Source organism: Lygodium microphyllum, chromosome 4 (assembly GCF_053477565.2).
Source record: "Lygodium microphyllum isolate KBCC chromosome 4, Lygodium_microphyllum_v1.1.10, whole genome shotgun sequence".
In the NCBI taxonomy this organism is placed as follows: domain Eukaryota; kingdom Viridiplantae; phylum Streptophyta; class Polypodiopsida; order Schizaeales; family Lygodiaceae; genus Lygodium; species Lygodium microphyllum.
In genome coordinates this window covers 84144501-84167842 of record NC_141138.1, presented here as the reverse complement: position 1 = coordinate 84167842, position 23342 = coordinate 84144501, and the positions used below count along the sequence as shown (strand labels likewise).

Genomic DNA, 23342 nt, shown 5'->3' with positions numbered 1-23342 from the left:
TAGTGATTCATCGGACAGGTTTGATGAACTGCCTTAGAGGGAGCCTTTGATGTGAGAGAGCTTCTTGTGGCCATTCCAGGTGGTGCCGCCACCTTTTCGAGTTTTTCCCTTAAGCTGCTGATATTATATGTGTATGTGGGGGTTATTTTCTTTTCTTTGTGGGACCCACAATCAAGGCATGAAGTCCTAGGGTTTGGTTAGGTATATCTGGGGGAGATTCAAGTAGTTGTCTACCTTTTTTCAAGACATTGTCAGGCATTAAAGACTTGTTACAGAAGGTAGTCCTAATGACCCTATCCTTCCTAGCCTGCTAGGTAGTTGTTCTAGGAAGCCCTTGCTAGTGTGAGGTAGATAAAGAAGCCTACCAAAATAGAAGAGAAAAGAAAGTATTGAATATATATAAATATAAAATTACAAAGGTGTGTAAAAAGGGGTTTTAACCCCTTAACCTAAAAAAGAAAAGAAAATGAATAAAAATCCTAAAAGCAGCTGATTATCGCATTGTGGAGGCTTGGTAGGTTCTTGTGGGGGGGGGGGGGGGGGGGGGGGGGGGGGGTTAGTCACACCCAGAGCCGATACCTTGTCTTCCTAGGGGTGGCAGCTAACTAGAATAAGTATAAGGAAGGTTGGAGCGAAAATAAAAGTGAATGCAATAGAAAAGGATTAAGTGTCGCCTCGTGAGAGCTTGGTAGGTTCTTGGGTACTGAGTTAGGACCTGAGGTCGATGCCCTATTCTCCTTGGGTCACTCTACACTCAACTCCCTCCTTTTTACACACTTATGGAAACTTTGAAAGAAAAGCGTGTTAAAAGAATATTTATGATGAGAAGGCTATAGGATTCCTTGCCTAGTAGGAATTCCTGGTCCAATTGTCCTACTTAGATAGGTAGTTCAGGCCACCACTAGGATGAGCTCTTTGATGGTTCTTTTAGCTAGTTTGTGTTGGAGTAGTTGGTTAGAGACTTGCTCTGGATTAGATTATGCTGGGCCTATCCCTTGTGGATCTTCATGCCTTGGTTTTGTCAGGGGGTAGGGTGAGAGCTATTCTTATGCTTTGTTGAGTATTTTTTTTGTAGCAACTTGATGCTTTTTAATGGTTGTTGTTTGTTCAGGTCATCTTGTGGGATTTGACGGGATGAGTCCCCCTATCCCATGGTTGCCAATGAGAGCGTATTTTAGAGACAATTTTTGAAGCACAAAAGAGCCAAGAAGGTCGCAAAATACCAAATTTTCATGCAAAATGAAATGGTTGTGGATTGATGAGCTAGAGTTTTCCTAGTTCGATACCACGAACCCAATGCAAGTCTCAGTTCATCGATCGGAGTTCGTTTGACCCCCCATTTAATCCCCACAAGGTTTTTTGTGGCAGCTCGTGGGATTTGACACAAGTCTCAGTTTGTTGATCGCAGCTATATGATCCAAAAGCCGAAAAGGGTTTCATGGTTGGCTAGATTTATAGACTTCGACATCACAAAGTGAGTCATCTAGACAGATCTCAAATCTGAGCATGTTTGTCTCCTCAAATTGAAAAAACCACTTGGTAGGAAGTGTGAAAGCAAAAACTTGAACCGGTTATTTTAAAACCAAACTTTAAGCTTGGTTTAGTGGCTTGGATTTGAAAAGCCACAAATTGCAAAATGCAGGGGGAGGGAGAGTGGGCGCCGTTTTTTTTAGCGCCCCTTCCATGATTAAAAAGCTAATTTTCTTATTTGCAATCATGAGAGGAATGATCTTGGCTGTAGTCTCTACCATTTTCTTGCTCTTCATTGCCGCAAAGATTTAAAAAAATGATGCATTATACAAAAAGATTTGATTTCAATATTTCTCTCTTCTCTCTCCTCTTGAGGAGTGTTCTTATGGATCAATGTAAAAGAGAGGGGGATGGGCTGAGATGGACGTTTTTGGTCAAAAGATAATGTGCGAGTGGAAAGAAACGTGAATTGTAGTTGGAAAGATCATCAGCGATTGTGGAAGAGCATTAGCGGGCCTCCAATGTCAAAAAACGCATGTCATAATGAGCGGTTTTATGAGAAAAATGTAGGTTTTACTATTTTATAATGAATTCTTGTTTGAAATGGTTAGTAATTCTTGGATTTGATTGCCAATCATTTGTTTGATGAGTCATGTTGAAATAATCATTAAAAATCCATCGTATAATAATTGTATGCAAAATACGCAAAACCCGAGACTAGGCGATTTAAGGAAAAATATGCGGTTTTTTGGGTTTTGTTGTGCATTTGTCGTTCCAATGGAATGAAATATGCTTTAAAAATAATTTTTTATGAGAATAATCAGTCTAGATTTGAAAATTATTAATTATATGTAATTTTATATAAATAAATAAGAAAAAAATTAAAAAATTAGAGAAATTTAAGTTTTTCACGTCATAAAAGTAAGGAAAAACAAGATTTATGTGTGTGATCATATGATGGAGCTGAAGCATCAAGTCAGCCCATTTCCTTGTTAGAGTGAGTAAGGGGGTTGTTGAGTGGTTGAAGTATAGTATATTCTAATGTTTGATGGTGCATATCATATAGAGTTCCCGGTTGTTTAAAATTAAAAAGGGACTAGTAGCACGAGGAAACTCAGTACTAGCCCTAAGCAAGGAAGCATTATCGTAGAAAAAGAAAATAATGAAAAGAATGGTCTTTGCACTTTCACCTTGTTGATTTTCAATGAGCATTTGTTTGAGCACGATAGTCATATTCACACTTGCATTAATGCACCACATGGTATCGTATCGTGGATGCATAGCACCTATTTATATAAGTGATGGACTAACGTTGAAAGTGTGAGGTATCCCAAGGCCTTAGGGCTAGATATTTGGTTCTTTGGGGGTTATTTGGTGAGGTTTACATATAATCTATTGTAACATTAAATTGAAAGGGTGGACTTTGTTTCGAATGTGTTTTATGTTCACGACGCATCTTGGGGCCAATCCCCAAGATGTAGGAGAGGTCAACTAAGGGGTGCTCCCTGTGTGTGTGCTATGTGGTGTATAACATCAAGATGTTTAGGGACTCCCTTTGAGGAGTGGGAAAGAATTATTTGTTGGACTGAAAAATCAGACAAATGCAAAGTACTTAGACAGGTCTTGACCATGAGGCCATGTGGGGTGGTTTTAGGTAAGGAGTAGGGGCCCAATTACTACTTTAGAGCTAGGTGTCAGGCCCATTTTAGGTCGTCCCAACAAGCACCGAGAAAAGTGGAGCATCCTTGGTAGCATCATTGCTAGTGGGATTGGGAGTCACCTAAAATACTAAGAGCCAAAGAAAGATACCCATAGTTGCCAAGAAACTTGGCAAATATCAAGCAAGCAATGACCCCTACAACTTTGTCGAGTAATTTGAGTAGGTGTGTGAGGCTAACAATCTCATGGACCCTACTCAAGAGACGCAATCATTCGACCATTGCTTAGGAGATAAGAGACAAACTTGGTTTACTAGTGTAGATAATATCGAATACAATACTTTCAATGACCTAAATGATCTCTTCATCAAGAAACTCTTGAAGGCAGGATGCTCTGACGACCTCATCGTTAAGTTGATGAATGTCAGCCAAAAAGACAAAGAGGACATATGAATATACATTACTCATGTGAGGAGTCTCTACAAGAGGATAGTTGTAGCTGAGTGACCCAATGAGAGAGCGGTCTCCATTGTATTCATCAATGGGATTCGCAATGAATAGCTCTATAAGGCCTTAGTGAGCAAATCGAATCTATAAAGGGATGTATTAGTGACAAGAGTCTTTGAGGAGGCTATACGAGTAGATGACTTGGTCAAAGAGAGAAGCTCTAGGCCTATGCAGTAAGAGAACAACGTGTTTATAAATGTCAAGAGAACTATAGCACTTAGAAAATCAGCCCCTAACAAGCAAGATAAAGGAAAGAATGTCGACCAAACCAAAGCAATAGATGATCTAAAGTCAAAGCTCACCAAACTACATGAGTCATTGTGAAGGCCAGTGTCACCTCATGTACAGTGTGTGCATTATGGAGGGAACCACTTGCCATCTGAGTGTCTTGATCCTAGGTCCCAACCTTGTGCTAAACTATGGAAGATTTGGGCACGATGCTATGCACTGTCGAGTGCCAAGATGGTTGCCATACCAACAACTCTATGCTCAGCCATACTATCCAAGAGTTAGGTAGCCTAACTTTGGAAGAGGAGTCCCTTTGGCTCTACTCACAGCTAATGATTCAAAGCCTGCCTCTCCAAGGATCCTTGACACATTAGCCCAACATGAATCCCCTGACCACCAGGACCTATAGTGACCCATCCACAAAGTGATGCTCTAGTGTACTTTTTGTAGAGAAACCACTGGACGAAGACTCATACATGAACCTTATGTCTCTTATGACAAGGAGGGTAGTCCCTTACTGGCATATATCATCTCACTGCCTTAAAAAGGAGCAAGAAAATAGAGAGAATACCAACTTGAGGTGTCCCAAATATTGTTTGCTAATTGCCTGATGCAAAAACCCCCCCACTAGTTCAACAATCATGCCATCTGTGCTACTCAGACTCTTTTGTGTTGAGTCACTTGACAACAATGTCACACCCATTCCCATAAATGTCATGACACGAGCCCAAACAAAGCAGGTTGATATTTCATTACATGGACCTAACAACCTAGATGTAGCCTCTATAGGGGAAAGAAGAGCTGGCATAGGAGAAAAAAGAGGATTGATACAAAAATAACACTCAAAACATAAAGAGTGACCACTTTAACAAAGGGAGAGCATGTTACTGATACAGATGTAGAAACATCTGCTCTTAAGACAGGGGAGAAGGGAAGTGATAAAGTTGGAGAGTATCCTGCCCAACTAGTAATTAAAGCTTGTGGATAAGATCAAATAATAGATAAATGAAGCACAAGCTCACTTCTTACAAGATGCTAAGTCTATCATTGAGGACGAGATGAATGAAACTCAACCATGGCCCATTGATCTCTCCCACATACTTGAGAGCAAGAGAGGCAACATCACATATGTATAGCTACATAAGCACAACATGGATGCCATGAATAGATGAATTGCCCAAGAGCATTGGCAAGAAGCCCATGAAGAAAAGGAGGGAAAGACAATTGTCAATTTTCTCACCACACTTATATCAACTCCTATAACATTGCCACTGGGATAATTGCTTAGGAAAAAAGTAACAAAATGATAGACATGAACCACAAGACTTGCCCACAAATGAATGCCTTTTGGGAAGGCATTGAAATGCACACACTCTCACCTATCATTGCCCTAGTAGATACAATGTGAAAGGGGATAGTAGACATAGGAGCAAGAGTTAGTGTACTTAGCCATGCAGTCTTGCAAGATTGGGGAAACCCACTAGTAATAATTGCACGATTCAATGTCACTCTAGAAAATGGGATGAAGGTCAGACCCTTTGGAGTCATGAAGGATTGGCCTTTAAAGAAAGCAGAAATTCGATTATATGTGAACTTCATAGTCATGAAGGAAGTTGATTATGATACCCTGCTAGGCAGACCTTGAATGAGAAATGCCTAAGTGATAGAGGATTGGGGTAATGGTTTGATAATCTTAGGCAATAGATCAGAAGTAGTCCGAATAGAGATGGACACTTGGAAAACCTCATCAATGGATCTAGATGCCATCTTTGCCATGGTAAAGGGTGACTCAAAGGCCAAAAGAGATTATGGACCTCTAAGTATATTCCTTGTCTTGAGGATGAGCGCAATTGGATGCATTTGTTGGCAACCATCAACCTGCCATTCTTAGATGATGAAGATGCTCATGGAAGTTACTATATGTATATCCTCTACACCATGTGTGTTCAAGGACTATTTATAAATATCCTTATGTGTGATCTTTTCCTTAATAAAACATAATCATTTTCTATTCAATCTGTAAATAATCCCTTTATATTGCACCCTTTTGTACGTAAAAAATATATAAAAATGGTATTTTAAAATTACTTATTTTGGACCCATGTGATGCACACATATATTCGTGAGTAACTTACCCAAGTGAAGATGAACATAGGCAAGATATAGAGTTAGCTAGCGAACCCAATAAAGCCACAACTTCTAACCTACCCACAGTTCCCCTATGCATGATGGCTAGGAGTTCCATTAGCCGACCAACACCAATCACCTATCATGTTTCAACTAACAAATTGAAACTCCATAGAACCCTCGAGTACCTATCAAGTGCGCTAGTTGGCAACCCAGCTGCAAACCTAAAGCCCCTCAAGGATCTCATTGGAGAGTAAGGAGTGGCGATAGACTAAGGTGCATGGCTTAAACATGTTATATAACTAGGCTCTCATTACAAGAGAGAAAAAACTTGAGGACAAGAATCCTAAAAACAATGCACAGTCTGAGTACAAGGATTCCAATGATGAGTACAAAGACTATAATTTGTTCCATTAGTGAGGAAAGCAAAGAGCAAATGGAGACCATAGAATATGACATGGATGGAAGATTGATTGAGAAAATCTGAGTAGACTCTAAACCCCCGAGGTCAATGCTTTTAGAGTGAATGAAGGAGTTGCCAAGGTAGATTGTGACCAAACTTGGTTAGAATACCTCGAGGAGTCAATCTCAAAGCTATGACCACCAAGGGAGATAACCTCTTCCAATGAGGATCGTGAGTATAGGTTCGAGTCAACGGTAAGATCTGATAGCGGCCCTAAAATGCCTCAACTATGTAGGACCAAATACACCAAGGGGGACTTCCTAGTCCACCTAAGGTGCAAGAGGCTAAAGGAAGAGAGATGAGGCTGAACCTGAAATGCCTGAAAGGAATCCGAAAAATGATCAAAAAATGGCTCATAAGATATGGACTGAGAAAGCATGCAAGGTGTTACATTTATGTATATCAGATGCTATGGTTATACAGACTACTGGATGCAATTACCCAAAGGATGCATGGGACATACTCATGAAGAATTATGGAAATGTAACACATGCAAGAAAGATTCAACTGAAGCAACAGTTCAATAACATGTCTAGGAATGGCAGAAGCATTCAGGCCTACACTACAAAGATCAAGAACATAGTGGATCAGCTTGCCACCATTGGATCTTCAATGTCTGAGGATGATATGATTGCAATGACATTGAATGGAATTGGCGAAGAGTATAAAGCATTTGATACATCTATTTTTGTGAGAGCTGAATCCCCTGATTGGGATGAGTTGATTGCTTTTCTTGTGCATGAGGAAGTTAAGCTTGGGCTAAATATAGGTTCTAGTACGTCTCAAAGTAGAGACAATGTTCTTTACTCTAGCCAGCGTGGTAGAGGCGGCAAAGGCCGTGGCTCTTTTCGAGGTCGAGGAGACACTTGAAACACTTATGGATAGCAGTAGCAGAATGCTTGGCATGGCACGAATACACATGGCCAGCGTGGATTTGGCAGTTTTCGAGGCAAGGGGAGATTCCCTAGAGGCAAAGGAGGATCGTGGCAATCAAATGATTAATCCAACAAGGACAAGGACTGTCATTATTGCAGCAAATATGGGCATATAGCCAAAGATTGTCATAAGAAGCAGGCTAACATAAAAGCCAAGGGTAGATAGCATGGAAATTATGCTTCATCTAACGAAGTTCCTAATAATCGGGGTGGCATGTTGTTTGCCATCATGCAACATGTGTCTAAGAATGCATCTAGGCACAACAGAGATGAGAGATGGTACATTGATTTAGGAGCTTCAAATCATATGATACCCCATGAAGAATGGTTTGATGAGATGGTTGCAAGTTCACATGGACATGTTTGTACTGGCAATGACACCCAGTATACTATTCAACGTAAAGGAGTTGTACCTTTGTTGATGTCTGATGGCAAGAAAAAGAGCTTGCATGATGTACTACATGTACCTATAATAACCAAGAATCTTTTGTTAGTTGGTGGATAGATGGCAGAACCGAATCTACACAGCTGAGATTTAATAGAGATGGATGCTTTGTTGAAGAATATGGTAATGGCTGCAAATTGATTGCTAGAGGCCAAAGAGATGGCAAAATGTTTACTCTTGGTGCATCAATTCTGGAATTGAGAACATCCAAGTTTACACATCATGGTAGTGCTATACGGGATGTTCAGATATGGCATAAGCGGATTGGCCATGTGAATGTACAAAAGCTGAAATCTATGCAGGAGAAGGAGATTGTGCTTGGACTACCTAAGTTCAAGTATCATAACTTTGGACATGTATGTGATGCATATCAGTTTGGAAAGCAGGCACGCTTTTCGTTTATGAGACATGTACGGAATAGCTCATGACCCTTGCATTTGGTACATTTAGATGTAATGGGTCTGTCTCATAATGCTTCATTTGGTGGTGCTCGTTACTATGTATCTTTCATTGATGATTTCAGTAGCATGTGCACTTGGCTTTACATACTGAAACATAAGGATGATGTGTTTGATGCATTCAAGGACTTCAAAAAGCATGTTGAAAATGAGTTAAGCTATAAAATTTTGTGTCTAGATCAGATGGAGGTGGAGAATATGTCTCTAATTACTTTGACATGTACCTTGCTAAATATGGGATCAGAAGACAGCTAACTTGCAGCTATACACTACAACAAAATGGTGTAGCAGAAAGGAAAAATAGAGTATTGATGGAATCGGCAAAAGCTATGTTAAATGAGAAGAGTTTGCCAAATGGTTATTGGGCTAAAGCTATAGTGACTATTATCTATGTGCTGAATAGAACCCCTACAGCAAGGAATCATGATGTAACTCCATATGAGAGGTTGTATGGTCATAAACCTGATATTTTACACTTGAAGGTATTTGGTAGCATTTCATATGTGCATGTTCCTGATGAAAATAGGAAGAAATTGGATCCTAAAGCTATCAAGAGTCTGTTCCTTGGTTATGCATAAGACCGAAAAGCTTACAAGTGTTATGTACCGTCTACACATGAGACATTGATTAAAAGAGATGTTGTTTTTTATGAGTTGGCATCATGGTATGGTAATCTAGTTGCAGTGGCTACTGATGGATTAGCCAACACTAGTAATGTTGAAAATACACCTACAATGAGTACATCTATGAGTGGTCCTACAGGTGATGGGTCACCTACAGTAAGTCCTTGGTCAGGACGCTTGCGGAGTCGTACTCCTACATCCACTGACACGAATATGTTAGTGAGGGGGAGATTGGATAAGGACTGAAAATGAGACATGGGAATTGGTTGAGTTGCCTGAAGGCAAAGTCCCCATTGGCTGCAAATGGGTATACAAGGTTAAGTGCAAGTCAAGTGGCTTGTTAGAACACTATAAGGCCAGGTTGATTGCAAAAGGGTATGCGCAACAGTATGCCCTTGACTACGAGGAGACTTTCAGTCCAGTGGCTAAAATGGCAACAGTCAAAACTATCATTGCTTTGGTAGCATGCAAAGGCTGGAAATTATGGCAAATGGACGTCAAGAATGCTTTCTTGAACAATGATTTGGTTGAGGAAGTATATATGGAGCAGCCTGAAGGCTATGTTCACCTAAACTTTCCTACACATGTATGTAAGCTAAAAAAGGCTTTATATGGGCTAAAACAGGCACCTAGAGCATGGAATGCTTAGATTAGCAGTTATTATCAGCAATATGGATTTAGATTGGGTGATGCATATCACAGTCTGTTCACGAAGAAGACAGATCATGGATATGTGTTTCTAGTGGTTTATGTAGATGATCTTATCATCACTAGAGATTATGAAGAGGGCGTTGCTGAAATTGAATCATGTTTACAGGCTGAATTTAGAGCCAAAGACCTTGGTGAGTTGAAGTATTTTCCTGGGATTGAGGTAGTCTCTACGCCTCAATGTATATGGTTGCTACAAAAGCACTATGCTCATGACATGTTACAAAAGTATGGTATGACTGAATGCAAGCTTATGGAGACAAATCTTGATCAGAATGTCAAGCTGTAGATTGATGTTGGGAATGACATAGAGAATGTGGCCACGTATCGACAGATGGTAAGAAGCTTGATATACTTGACTATTACCCGTCCTGACTTATGTTATGCAGTGGGGCTGATTAGTCAGTTCATGCAAAAGCCTCGCAAACCACATTTAGATGCAGTCAGGAGGATCATGAGATATGTAAAGGGTACTACAAATTATGGGCTATTTTATGCATATGGAAAATCCCTTGACTTGACAAGGTTTACTGATGCTGATTGGGCTAGTTGTGCCTACGACAAGAGGTTAACCAATGGTTATGCATTTGGATTGGGCAGTAGTATGATCAGTTTTTGGCAGAGTAAGAAACAACCTATTGTTGCATTGTCTAGTACAAAAGCTGAGTATAAAGGAGCTTCCTTAGTGGCTTGCGAAGCAGTTTGGTTGATGAAACTACTGAAAGACTTGGGAATACAACTGGAAAAGCAGAGTGAGATTGCATTGTGACAACCTCAGCAGTGTTATGTTGGCTAGTAATCCTGTCTACCATGCTAGGTCCAAACATATTGAGGTTCACTACCATTTCATCATAGAAATGGTTATTACAGGGCACATTGACTTGATTCATGTGAAGACTAAAGACTAGGTAGCACATATATTTACCAAGTCTCTTGGTAAAGAAGAGTTCATATACTTCAGACAGTTGCTTGGAGTTTATCAGATGGTTTGAGCTTGAGGGGGAGTGTTAGAATATCAAGCTCTCATTACTCTTCAATTAGTCTATCTTTATGTGTGTGACCGACATTAGCTGGATACAATTGTACACATGTGTGACATTCAGTAAGTCAATGTAGTTAGTGACTTAACCACAGTTAGTCTTGGTTAGTCATACCTATGTGTGTAAGTCTCTTTCAGTTAGTATGACTGAAGTATAATAAAAGAAATAGGACAAAGAGCTAAGGCTCATCTTCTGCTCCACTCTGTCTCTCTCCCTCTCTTTCAATACTAGTAAGAGTCCTAGAGCTCTCCTAAGAGGATGACTATACCACAATCCATTGACTAATAACAAGGTTTTAGAAAAGCTCTTACAATCTATCATATGAAGCTACATCAAGGTGCATGACTTGAACTTCGTGTGCAACTGTATATTGTTGGCTAGCTAGCATCTACTAAGGTTAGTAGGGTTTTCCAAATAGTAAGTCCAACATGCTACCTTTGACATTAGAGTTCCAATGGATCAGTACTCTAATATTGAGAGGGTTAATGTTAACCCAAAATAGTGGAGGCTATAAATTTGGAAGAAAAGTAATCAGTGGCATTTAAAGTTGGTCAAAGAACATCAAAGAGAGATTAAGAGAGGTTGAGAGAGCAAGCAAAAGCTTCTCTTCTCCTCTTATTTCTTCATCCTCTTGTCCCCATCTTGTTAAGCATGAAGTGTGTGATGGATCATATTAGATTTAAAAAAAGAGCTTGGAGCTCGTAATGGAAATCTCACATGGATTGGCAAGCATCATCGAAGCTTGAACCAAGCAACTAGACTATATTTGAGTGAGAGATAACAATGAGATAATATTGTCTATCTTCTTTCTTTCATTTCTCTTATTTTCTTGCTAGTAATGGGGTGTGGAAGAAAAGCCCATGAGATAGAGAGAGAGAAGAAATGGTAGGGTCAAAGACTCCACAAAGCCCTTGAAGTTTAATTTTTTAAGGCCAAGGAAAGGGGAGGGGGGGTGGGGGTTCCATACATAAAGACTTAAGTATATCACATGCATTCACTAGAATGTATTTTTAAAACCCCTTTTACACACATTTTACATATAACAGGATACCATTTAATGGGGATATTCACAATTGAACAGGAAAAGGGTACGCTTTGTTTAGGAGGGTTGCATATGTTTAGATCCTTTTGTTCTAGTGTAAACCTCTGTATAGTCTTTTAGAGGTAAGACAATGTATCATGTAGTACCATGGCATTAGTTTGTTGCACTTCAAGGGTGATGGAGGTGTTGTAGGAGTTTTTTAGTGGAAAGTGTGGAGACTTAACTTTAATATGTTTAAAATTTTGGAAGAATAGTAGTCATGGATTACTCCTACAAAGCATTGGATTTGAACATTATCAATGCTAGGTGAAAAATGGAAGGGACACTCTTAGCAAGATATTATGTTTGCATAGGGATTGAATTTCCAAATCATAGTTTCTATTGCGACCCAAATTCTTGTTAGTACATGGAAATCAATTTGTGAAACATATGGATGGATGGAGAATGTTACAACAAATGTGATAGTTCACTACCTCAAGTCATTTGGATTCAAGGAGAAACCTATGACGGATTTGTCCCAATTAAAGAACCAAAATTTTCAATTGTTCTCTTCAACAAAGGTATCCAATGTTGGCTAGATATATGGGATACAAGAAATTCTAGAGTCAAGGAAGGAAATGATTTGGCCACTTTGGTTATTTTGAATGAAGTAGAAACAAAATGGATTAGTAAGATCCTTTGAATGGTTAAGGAATCTCATGTTCTTTGAAATAAGGGGTGCTTGAAGCAATGGGTGAATGAAAAAGGTGGCCAAGCAGGTCTTTTAATGAATGGAAGTGACTTAGAAGAGTCAAATAATGGGTGGACACTCACAACCATAGAGAGTTGGAAAAGCTCTAGGACTATGGTGCATTTTGGATCTGAAAGAGATGTCTGAAGCATGCCTAGAAGTCCACTCCCATGTTCCAGCTATGAGAATAGGTGCTCAATGGGATTTGGCATCATAAAGAAAAACCTTCTCCTCCACATATTTATTTTTGCTAGTAATAATTTAAACCGTCTGAATCCTCCCCTCGCATCAAGGGCCTTTGGCATGACTAGCAACCCTTTTTATCAAATTCAAAAACAACTACATAAGTAGCTCATGTGGTTTGCCTCTATTTCATTGTGACTTAGCCTTGTCATTGAGAGCATCAACAATGTGCCACACCTAGCAAGCTTTCAAGAGTTTACCAAATAAAGATAGTCATACCATGTTTCACTGTGATTTTAAGACTTCAATCACAAAGTTTAGCAAGATGCAAGCATTGACTACCCTAAATAAGTATGAACTTGTATCAATGGGTCTTTGGGATATTGACAAGAAAGGGTGGACATAGGAGGTTGTCATTAGGAGGCCAACAATTATCAATTGATCTCAATCTCTTTTCATAGATTCAATCATACATGAAGACCTCAAAAACCTAAAAGCTCGAGTGTTACACAAACATTATACTTTCTACAATGGTATTTTAACATTTTAACCCTTAGGTCTTAGTGTTGGGGCTGATGTAACACACGGGACTAAAGGTCCCCCCTTTGGTACATGTATTAAGATTCAACAGTGGGGTAGACAATAAAAGATGTCTTGAACTCCTAAATCACTTCCAAACATTTTTCTTTCCATCAATGCAATTAACTTCTTCAAAAGAGAAAAAAAAACTGCAATGCAAATGGTTGCAATAAGTTACCACATATTTTGATATGAATGGGATCTCCCAAAACTATTTTTTAGTAGCCTTATTTTAGATACTTGATATATAGTTGAAAGGTGTAGCTACTTATGTGCTTGGTTTGATACTACTAATGTGATTGGTTTACCAAAAGGCTTTTAATGGACAGCTAGTTCCTTCTTTATTTTCGAAGATATTAACCTTGAATTATTTGCCCGAGATGTTTATTATGCTTTATAATTGTTTGTTTGTTGGTCTCAAATAAAATTTTTAAAAAATTTGCATCATTGCAATTACTTGGTTTATTAGCTATGTTATTGTATTATCCATAATGATTATATTATTACATTATCATGTATGTTGTTCTATGTTATTGAATTGTCCATAAATCAATAGAGACCTTGTATGTTGTGCTCTTCAAAGATGCACCAAGAAGACGTACTCTAACATACAAGAATATAAGATGGCAAGAACCAATATCATTAATTACACATCAATGATCCGTCAAATTTACTTGTCACTATGTATTACATGTGTGTTGTGTGTGCAAAAGGTCTTATAGTGAAACTAGCAAGTATTTATTCTATATACAATTTAGTGTTCACTAAAAGCCAAAGCTAGACGTAAATAGAATTGTAGAAATTTCAAGAAAAACCTTTGAAAGGTAAAGAATAAGGTGTAAAACCTTGGATCTCACATAATTTTTAGGTGCGAATTTGACAACATGTAAGTTGATTCGAAAATCCCTCCACAATTGTGAATGAAAGGTTTTTGTCAAAAATGTTTTTCCTCTGGGGGGGGAACACTGCATATTATTGCTAGTACATTTCACTACGGGACTAAGTGACTATGGTCATAAGGTTTATGTGGCAATCGAACGAGTGGCATGGTTTTTAAACCTGTTCCTTTATTTCTGCAAAGCACTTAGCATCCTGAGTATAAAAGGAATTGATCTGTGACAAGAAATTTAGTACATAAACAAACACCGGCACCCTGTCATCTCCAAAAATGAGAACCCACCGCAAGTAACAGAGAGGATTCGCAGGTGCGCTTCCCCACAGACGTTGCCATTGCAGCTGCAGCTTGATCGGCACGAGCTCACATCCATTCACATGATCAGAATGGGGGACACGCCTGACTGGAATCCAGACCCGACTTCAGGAAATCTGTGTGTTTTGTGCTCAATTAGAAAGCTCGGCTAGAACCTGACTGATCTTCTTCAGCACTGCCTCCCTGTCCGGCAAAGCTGGAATGGCCCCCCTCTCAGTCGTTGCAATCGCTCCGCAAGCGTTGGCGAATTGCAGTGCATCTCTCAGTCTTTCCTCATTCTGCACAATCCGAAGCGGGGAATAACAAAACCGAGGACTCAGAAGACTTGAAACAGTCGCTATGGTGCATGCTGGTCATTGTGCTACACGAGGTTAGTGACCTTTGAATTCTGTTCTTAATTGACGATCTTAATGACAGCTACTATCATCTTAAGGTTAGCGATGCTGCACTTGCAATTGCAGCAGAAAAATTAGACTATCACATAACTTTGTAGCACACATGGTTTTTTTGGTTGTCTGCAAATAGATTGACAGTTTTCCTTTCTCCTGAATATACTTTCCCCACTTGAAGAGCATGACTTGTCCTTGTCCTCATAAGAAGTTTTGCACTGTACAATTTACTTGCCACACTCATCAAAATACTAAAGTTTTAACCACATAGAGTTGCCACCATGTAAGGACTTTCTTGAACCGCTACAGTCCAGGAGACGAGAGTAAAACATAGGCTGTGAAACAAGATACAAAAGCAAAGAATACCTCTAACAATGACGAGTCTTGAACAAGTTGACTGAGTATCCCTGCAACAAAAGCATCCCCAGCACCTGTTGTATCAATTGTCTCTACCTTCACTCCGCTTACTTTGCCACTGAAATCCTGTAGAACGGAAATTTTGTGAGGAGAATTTGTTAAGCTTTGCTATTTGCCCTTGGGTGCATTACGGTTCCTAAACAAAATGTACTGTCCAACTGTTTGTTTGATACTGAATGTAAGAGCTGCATCTATTGCATCGTGCATGTCTCTAATTGATTATGCATGGAGCTTTCGAATCTACCTTTGTGTAATATCTGCAACCAGCCTGCCCTTCGGTCACTAGGAGTAGCTTCAGCTTTGGATGTACCAACTTCCGAGCAGCTTCATCGCTGTAAGGATCACCCCCTTCTGTGAGGAAAGCTATTTCATCTTCGCTTATCTGACAAGGCAGTGAATGAATGGCATTTGTGAGAGAGACTCATCGATTAACAGCATGATTGAAGTGTTCTAAGTAAGCAGACTAATGATATGACCTTTGACTTATTCAGCTTTTGCATTTTACAAGAAACTTACTTTGATAATATCAGCTTCACTCCAGATGCTTAGAATGCCTTCTCGTGCTGCTTCTGCCGATGGCCACAATGGCAGCCTAAGATTAGGATCATATGACAGAAGAGCACCTGCCTCTTTTGCTATCTTCATGGCAGCCATATGAGCACTTTTACATGGCTCAGTTATAAGACTGATAGAACCATAGTGAAAGATAGTTGCCTGTCGTTAAAAATGATCAAGCTATGAGTACATGCAAAGATAGCATTCTCCTCCAAAGCATCAAGTGACATGTCAGGATATCCACCTTTTCTCTTATAAAGACTCAGTTTATATCCAAAAGAGTATATGTGCCTTTTCCCCATTAAAGAGGTATATGTGCCTTTTCCCCATTAAAGAACACACAATCCTGTCCTTTTGAGAGTTGCCATGTAAGCGACAGATATTAGACATTAAACCAGCACAAAGACAGCTTACTAACTTGATCACAGTTTGCGAGTCACAGCTCTCTCTTACATGAAGCAGTAGACGTGCTCATGGTAAACACACAATATGTTAAACTCTGGTTGGAAAAGCCATGCAAAAGTTTGTTGTTTTAACTTTACTTAACGCACCAACACCTTCTGAGCTTGGTTTGTGGATGTTATACTGATTTCTCCCTAGGATGCCATCACTGTAAGGAGATACAGTCATTAACTTATAACAAAGCAAATCGGCTGAATGCTTTAGAAAATGAAATTTCCTTGTATGTCACTACAACTATAATATTTACAGAACCATTATATAATGTTCACATATGAAGTAATTGTAAGAAGCTGCCCATTAATAAGTGATACTATGATTTCCACGATGCAACTTTTCTCTTGGTCTTACCTTGAACGTTCAAATTCTCTTCAGCACACTAACATGTTGTAACAATCATCATGGTAGTATAAAGATGGAAGACACAGGATTTGGAACATGGAGTGGTAAGACATTATTTTGAGGAAATCTCCAGGTTTACCTTTAAGTGTCCATTTGAAGGTGGCATAGTATTAACGATCCGCATGGTAAGATTCTTCTCACCTTTGCTTATGCAGCTTATTCAGTTCATGTTTGGAAAACTCAGGTGACAGGCATGGATCTCTTGGGATCATGTTGCCACTTTGGCTGCAGTGTTAAGCTACCTCGGATTTTTGCCTAAAGTTAATCTCAACTTATGGGCTAATTTCTTATCTTCTCATGCAGGCCTATAACAGAAATTTAGATCGATATTGCCATCAGCCTTTGCCATCATCTTCTTCATGGCCATCTACTAACATCAATCCTTGGGCAATTCCTGCCCTGCCTGTTTGCATGCTGGAGTGCCAGCCGACTGATTGCTGCTGGTATTGTCAGGGGACATGACCTGCTGACAATCATCAGCTAACCCAGCTGCCTTCTGATCAGCTAGCCATGTTTTTGTGGCTGCTCCACCCTCAGGCAACACCTTCCTCCTGCCAGGCAACATATCAAACAGCTGTATTTGCAGTCTCTCACTGCCATACTGCTGGTTTGTGCACCTACATCTTCTCGGTTTCTACATCAACATCTGCTGCATTTTAAGCTTTGCTTGGGTGATCTCATCACTCTGAGCACTGCAGTGTTTTGCAGTCTACAGTGTGTTTCCTTATCCTCAACAACCTCTACACATTTTAGGACTGCTGCTTTGGCAGTTTCTGCTGCCATTGTCACTATCTAGACTATCTACATTAGATTTGTCATTGAGCTTTGATGGTTTGCTGCATCCAGGATCTGTCAGGTATGATACACTCCTGTAGCCTCTTACAGCACACTCCCATGAGAGAGAGTGGCTGTTGGACAGCCCTCAGCTCCTTTTAACATTCCTTGTATCGCATTGCATACTTGGTTTGTTCATTGAGTTTATCCATTCATTTGGTGCCTTATCATTTCATTCCATTCTCTATGCATCCTTTTGCTAGTCTTGTTGATTCACGCACTATGTGATTTTGTTAGCCCTAGGGTTCTCACGTGTGATGCTATGGATTCTGATTGTTAGGTTTCGTTTCCTCACATAAAGCTGTCTTGCTGGATGTGTGGTTGCATATGCTTTCTTTGCATTGGGTCTTGTTGCAGGTTTGTGTGTACCAGCTCAGAACCCATGGTAATTATGTGCCAAAACTTTGAATGAGCAAGCTAGGATACTGAATGGCAATTCCTAGATACCAGCCTCATGGTTGGATATTGTTGACGGGTTTACGAAACCCCCAGTTCTTTGTCAAATCTGGGAAGAGTTGTTCCATACAAAATGGGATCCCACACACTAGATTGGCTAGGCAAGAAGGATGCTAGAGAGCACTTTAACAAATGTCTTGCCTATGGATGGTGCAATTTTAATTATTCTCTTGCCACATAGAGTTTCAAGAAAACAAGCAACAGAAAATGGAATTATGCCTTGGTTTGGAAGTCTCTGTAGAGCTTTTATGGTGCGTTTTGACAATGCTATTTTGATAAGTACTACATCACATTTCAACTGTTTTGAAATAAGACAGGGCACAAGAAAGTGCACTTGAGCATTGCCTTGAAGGAACACCCCCTCAAGCTCTGAGAGAGAGAGAGAGAGAGAGAGCATTAATCCCCCCCCCTGAAAAAAAGAAATGCAATAAAGAGAGGGAAAATAATCAATCTATGAAAACTAGTATAAAAAGGGAGAGTAATGTGTGTCCATGTGTGTGTGTCTCTCTCTCTCTATATTTATTTATTTATTTACTTATTTTTTAGAGAATTCCAAAAAGAAAACAAAAAGGCAAGAAAGAGGAAGAGAGAAAAACCTATTTATGAAAAAGGATATGAAAAAGGGAGAGAGAAAAGTAGATTGCCAAGTGCTCTAGTGGATTTTAGTTATCTAGGACTAACTCCATTACACACACACACAGAGTTTGAGCAAACAGGTGTAGCTCAATTGGCCCAGTTGAATGCACAGTGACCTAAAGGTCTTAGGTTCAACTCCTAGATTTCGCACGGTCATTTAGTATAGGTATAGAAAGTGCAAGATTTGAACCCAAGTTGGTGTGTTAATAAAATAAGTGGCTTACCACTAGGGTAACCACTTGAGAGAGAGACAGAGAGAGAGAGAGAGAGAGATTTTTATGAAAAAAAAAAAAAGAGAGAGAGATTGGTTGGTTGATTGATTTTGGAAAGAAGACAAGAGGTAAGAAAGAAGAAGAAAAAATAATCATTATATGAAAAAGAGTGTAAAAAGATGAGAAAAGTCAACTAGATTCCTTAGACTGTAGTTATCTTGGAGTAACTTAATGCAATGCCAAATACTATTACAGTATAGTCACTGTGGTTATCTTGGAGTAACTTAATTGCTCCATTACAATGGCATTGCCTTAGGGCAATGCTAAATACTATTACAGAATAGTCATAAGCCTTACATTCTGTTTCTTGATGGAAAATGTGGAAAAAGACACCAACTACCTTTTGGATTAGGTCCACATTCAGCTCACTCTCCTTCAGTAGCATATCTGCGCTTGGATTTCGGAAAAACATGAATTCCCGTTCACCATCTGCCCGCAATGTGACGAAAGCTAAAGCAGTTCGAGCGCCCTTATCAAATAGTATCCCTTCATCCTCCACTTTATTTTGCTTCAAAATGTCAGCCAACATATAACCAAACTCGTCATCTCCAACCTGCACAAAAAGGTCCAAAAATAAAAGAGAAAACCCATTGTTATAGCAGGGTTACCATCTATCTCAAAGGAGTATATTCAGCAACCTACTGTGCAAAGCATTTCTTCAAGAGCTGTATATGAGCAACAAATATGTTGATTAGTCTAACCTAAAAGCTAACCTTGAGTATATAAATTTCTTGAAGGATTGGTAAGATGAGAATGTACAAACACAAGGAACCAGATGGAACTTTTAAGTCATTCAGAGAAACATTTCACTGGAAATGATGAAGAGGGATAAAGTCACTGATGGCATTGATAAAAGCTGTGAAATTTTCAAGACTTCACAACATCTAAACTGAAATGTCCTTGGGTTATGCCACAGCCAAACAAAAACCATTGTTTGCTCAAAGCAATGAAATGCAAATATCTAAGCTGAAAACACGTAGGACAAAAGCTTTAATATCTTGGTAACAATTGAAGTCATATATAACACCCATAGATAATAATTACCAGCAGCAAAGTTCATCTTTCATCTAAGGCTGTCAATAGTGGGTGAATGCATGTCAGAGGCCATGTGAAGACCAAGAAGTCTAGCAAATTTGTTTGCATACCAGCAGAAATGATTCTTACGGTCTTCCCAGTTATCAGTCAAGAGGTGGCTGGTAAAGCCATTCTCTTGCTACCTATGCTCACTGGAAAACTTTTAACTTCTGAAAGTGGCTCCCAGGACATATAACAAGGATGCTGAGAAAAGACTCAAGGCAGCATTTGTGCATCTGAAAACTACTGAGGTGTTTCAGCACAGATTTGCAAGAACTACTCTTAAAAGCAGAAAACCTGTAAGCAAACCCTGGGAATATTTTGAACAGCTCTTATTTAACTCGCTAAGTCCCACTCTTTCTCCAATATCAGCCGATTGAAAACCAGAAATGCATGTCAAATTGTTCCTTGCAACATCAGGCAAACAGTGGACCCAAATAAAACAATTCTAATCTTTGGAAAAGAGATAAGAGCAGATATGTAGATGTAAGTTCACAGTGGAGACCTTTCCAATGAAAGCTGATCTCCCTCCCAGCCGTGAAATGCCCACTGCTACATTTGCAGGTGCACCACCAGGGGCTTTTTTAAAAGCTGGTGCATCAGCAAGGGACAAACCAGCAACAGTGGGTACAAAGTCTATCAGCATCTCTCCAAAACAAATCACTAAGGGGAACTCTGAAGGTACCCCATTATCCTCTGCAGATGCAGCTCTCACAAAATCTGTAACACCATATGCAAACCAGAATGAGAGGCAAGCTTTTAGTAATTTTGAACAGGCATTGTGTATGCACTAAAGAACCAGATGGGCATGATGCATGCAGTGAAGAATCATGTTTTACCTTAACAATATAGTGGGCAGACATAATAAATATGCTTACCAGAAGCTAAAAACCTCATTAATCACTCTTGATGCTCAAGACTATCAAACTAGCATCTAGATAAATAATCTGCTTATTTAGTGTCGACTTCCAAACAACTATATCCTTGAAATCTGATCCAAACAACTATAATTTTTTAAACTGATTGTATATCCTTAGAACAACAGATCCTTATCTTTCAGTAACTAGAACAGCTTTAAATGTTTGGTAGGGATACCATGAGATGTTTCAGGACATTTCTTCCAGCTAGCAGAGAGTTTTCTTGAAAAGGTTCTCAATATGCTATAAATACCATCCTTGAAGTTTAGACACATCTCAAATAAATCATGAACAAGGGCTAGGAAGTTGCCTCCACAACTATGCCACAATAACTAGGTGACCTGCCGCAGCCTGACACACACCACACTGCTCCTACCCAACCCACACAATCTGCTCGAAGACGCTTCTATTGTCAAAAACTGAGCCCTTCAATCTGACGATGAGGTTTTAGTAAAAGATAACTTCATACCAAGATGCATTTTGGAAAGCATGAATCAGCTAATTGTAAATGTCACAGCCCAAACTAGGCGTTTCCTGAAAGATCTGCACTGGTTTGCATGAAACTCAATGCACCTGCTTTCTCAGCGAATCCACAAGCATCATGATAGTCAATCATCCAGAACCAGTTGAAAGGTTCACTGCACATGCTGCTTCAAAAATCCCCTGTAAAAGACTGCGAGGCTTAAGAAGTCCACGGTGATCCATGGGAACAGATACACCTATTTTGAGGTTGGGCTTGCTGGAAATAGAAGCTCTCCTGCTAGTTAATGTGGCATGTATCGAACCAAGGCTAAGAAACTAGGCAGTCAAATGTATTTTAAGAAAACGCTTTGGACAGGATCTTGTGTGCTCGAGTACCAGAGGGCTTTCTGTATGTACACTACAGAGTATAATGCAGCATGTTGCTAGACATCTCTACTTTGTCTACTCTTCTAAATGTATCTCGACAGCCTGTACCATTAACCTAAAACAGCCATCAATTCTTAGTGGCAGGAGCAGACGATCTGCACAATCTCTGGCGACACACATTTAGACAGCAAATTTGTGCCCGCTAACAATTGAAATGCAATTATAAGGCATTGTATATGCTGACGGAAAACCACAAATCAAACAATGGGCAGGTGTCCCCTGCTTTCATGAAGTGGAAGGCCTTACTGATTGCTCAGACAATGTCAGAAGTATCACATGGTCAAGATCACGCACTGGTTGATACCAGATCTAAGAAGCAAGCATGATTTTGCTGAAATCAGATTCATCCATAAAGCATGATCTTAATCAAAATGCGGCACTGATGTGGAAACCAGATGTATTACTCAAGCAAGTTATGTAGTCATAACAGTGAGCATGATACACATGCAACATTCATAAAGCACGATCTTAATCAAAATGAAGCTCTGATGTGGAAACCGGTGTTATTACTCAATCGAGTGATTTAATCATAAAAATTGAGCACATTGTTGCTTTTACATTTGAGCATCAAACTGCCCTTCAAGATCCGATTACTTGGTTGATTTTGTTAAGGCAGTATGATTTTTTTTTTTTAAATTTGGGCGGGGGGCCGTCGCGGGGAGATCAAGGACTTCTGTTGATTGTGAAGGATCTTCTGTTAATTAAGATCAAGGACTACTGTTGATCGTGAAGGATCTTCTGTTAATTAAGGCCTAATGGTAAAGGATCTTCGGCTAATTAAGGACTAATGGTGACGGCAACGAGCTAAAAATCAACGGACAGAGGAGGCCGTACAGACGAATACTGAAGGGAGATCACCTTGTTTTCTCGACGAATTATTGATGAGGGCCTGGCCCATTTTCTGTTCGGGGCAATCGTAGCCATGCTTGCGGAAGCTAAGCTTGGAGAAGGATGAGGTGCTCTTGAAGGAGAAGCGGCCACTGGATTTGGTGCCCGAGGACGAATTGGAGGCGGAGAAGCAGGGGACCTGCGCAGAGGAGCTGCTGCTGGTCGGTGAGCTGGAGCTGCACGAGGCGGAGATTTCAGGCGTCATGGCTGTGCCTGTCACCATGTCCATGGCTGCTGATTCGATTTGTTGACACGCACAGAGGCAAAAATTAAGAAGCAAAGAAACAGGAAACTTTCAAGAGGAGGAGGAGGAGGAGAAGGAGGAGGAGGGGACAATTAGAGAGGTCTGGCAGAAGGAATGCAGTGGGCTATGGTTGCGATGGAAGAGAGCGAAGAAATGCGGATCAGAAATCGACATGACAGAGTGGGAACATGGTCATCGCAGCCAGAAAGCGCGCGAGGGGGAGAGAGAGAGAGAGAGAGATCGGTGATGAGAAATTTACGTGAGAGTACTGTGATGTGAAAGTGTGGGGGGCAGGGGGACTATACCGATGAGAATTTGAGAGAGAGAGAATTCGAGTGTGTATTGAGGAGTTGAGAATATTGTGATGAGAGAGAGAGAGAGAGAGAGAGAGGGGGGCTATTCTGATGACAATTTGACAGAGAGAGAGAGAGAGAGAGAGAGAGAGAAAATGGGCAAATCTCATGAGAATTTGAGAGAGAGAGAG

At 39.9% G+C, this 23342-nt stretch overlaps 1 protein-coding gene across 1 annotated transcript; it reads right to left on the bottom strand.

Annotated features, from left to right (window-relative positions):
- Positions 1-14012: 14012 nt before the first annotated feature.
- LOC148037251 (putative fructokinase-7) lies at positions 14013-23141 on the bottom strand. The gene is made up of 7 exons (XM_087676178.1): positions 22585-23141; positions 20406-20620; positions 19167-19379; positions 15729-15926; positions 15457-15594; positions 15162-15278; positions 14013-14684 (listed from the first exon to the last, which is right to left on the bottom strand). Exons 1-7 carry the CDS (start codon positions 22841-22843, stop codon positions 14538-14540), a joined length of 1287 nt encoding a protein of 428 aa, XP_087532304.1. The 5' UTR covers positions 22844-23141; the 3' UTR covers positions 14013-14537.
- Between the last annotated feature and the right edge of the window lie 201 nt (positions 23142-23342).

Coding starts and splice junctions, on each gene's coding strand:
- LOC148037251 (XM_087676178.1), bottom strand. CDS start 22,843: ATGGACATGGTGACAGGCACAGCCATGACGCCTGAAATCTCCGCCTCG. Junction 19,380..20,405: donor GATCAGCTTTCATTGGAAAG/GTCTCCACTGTG, acceptor CTTTTTGTGCAG/GTTGGAGATGACGAGTTTGG. Junction 15,279..15,456: donor GTTGCAGATATTACACAAAG/GTAGATTCGAAA, acceptor TCCGTTCTACAG/GATTTCAGTGGCAAAGTAAG.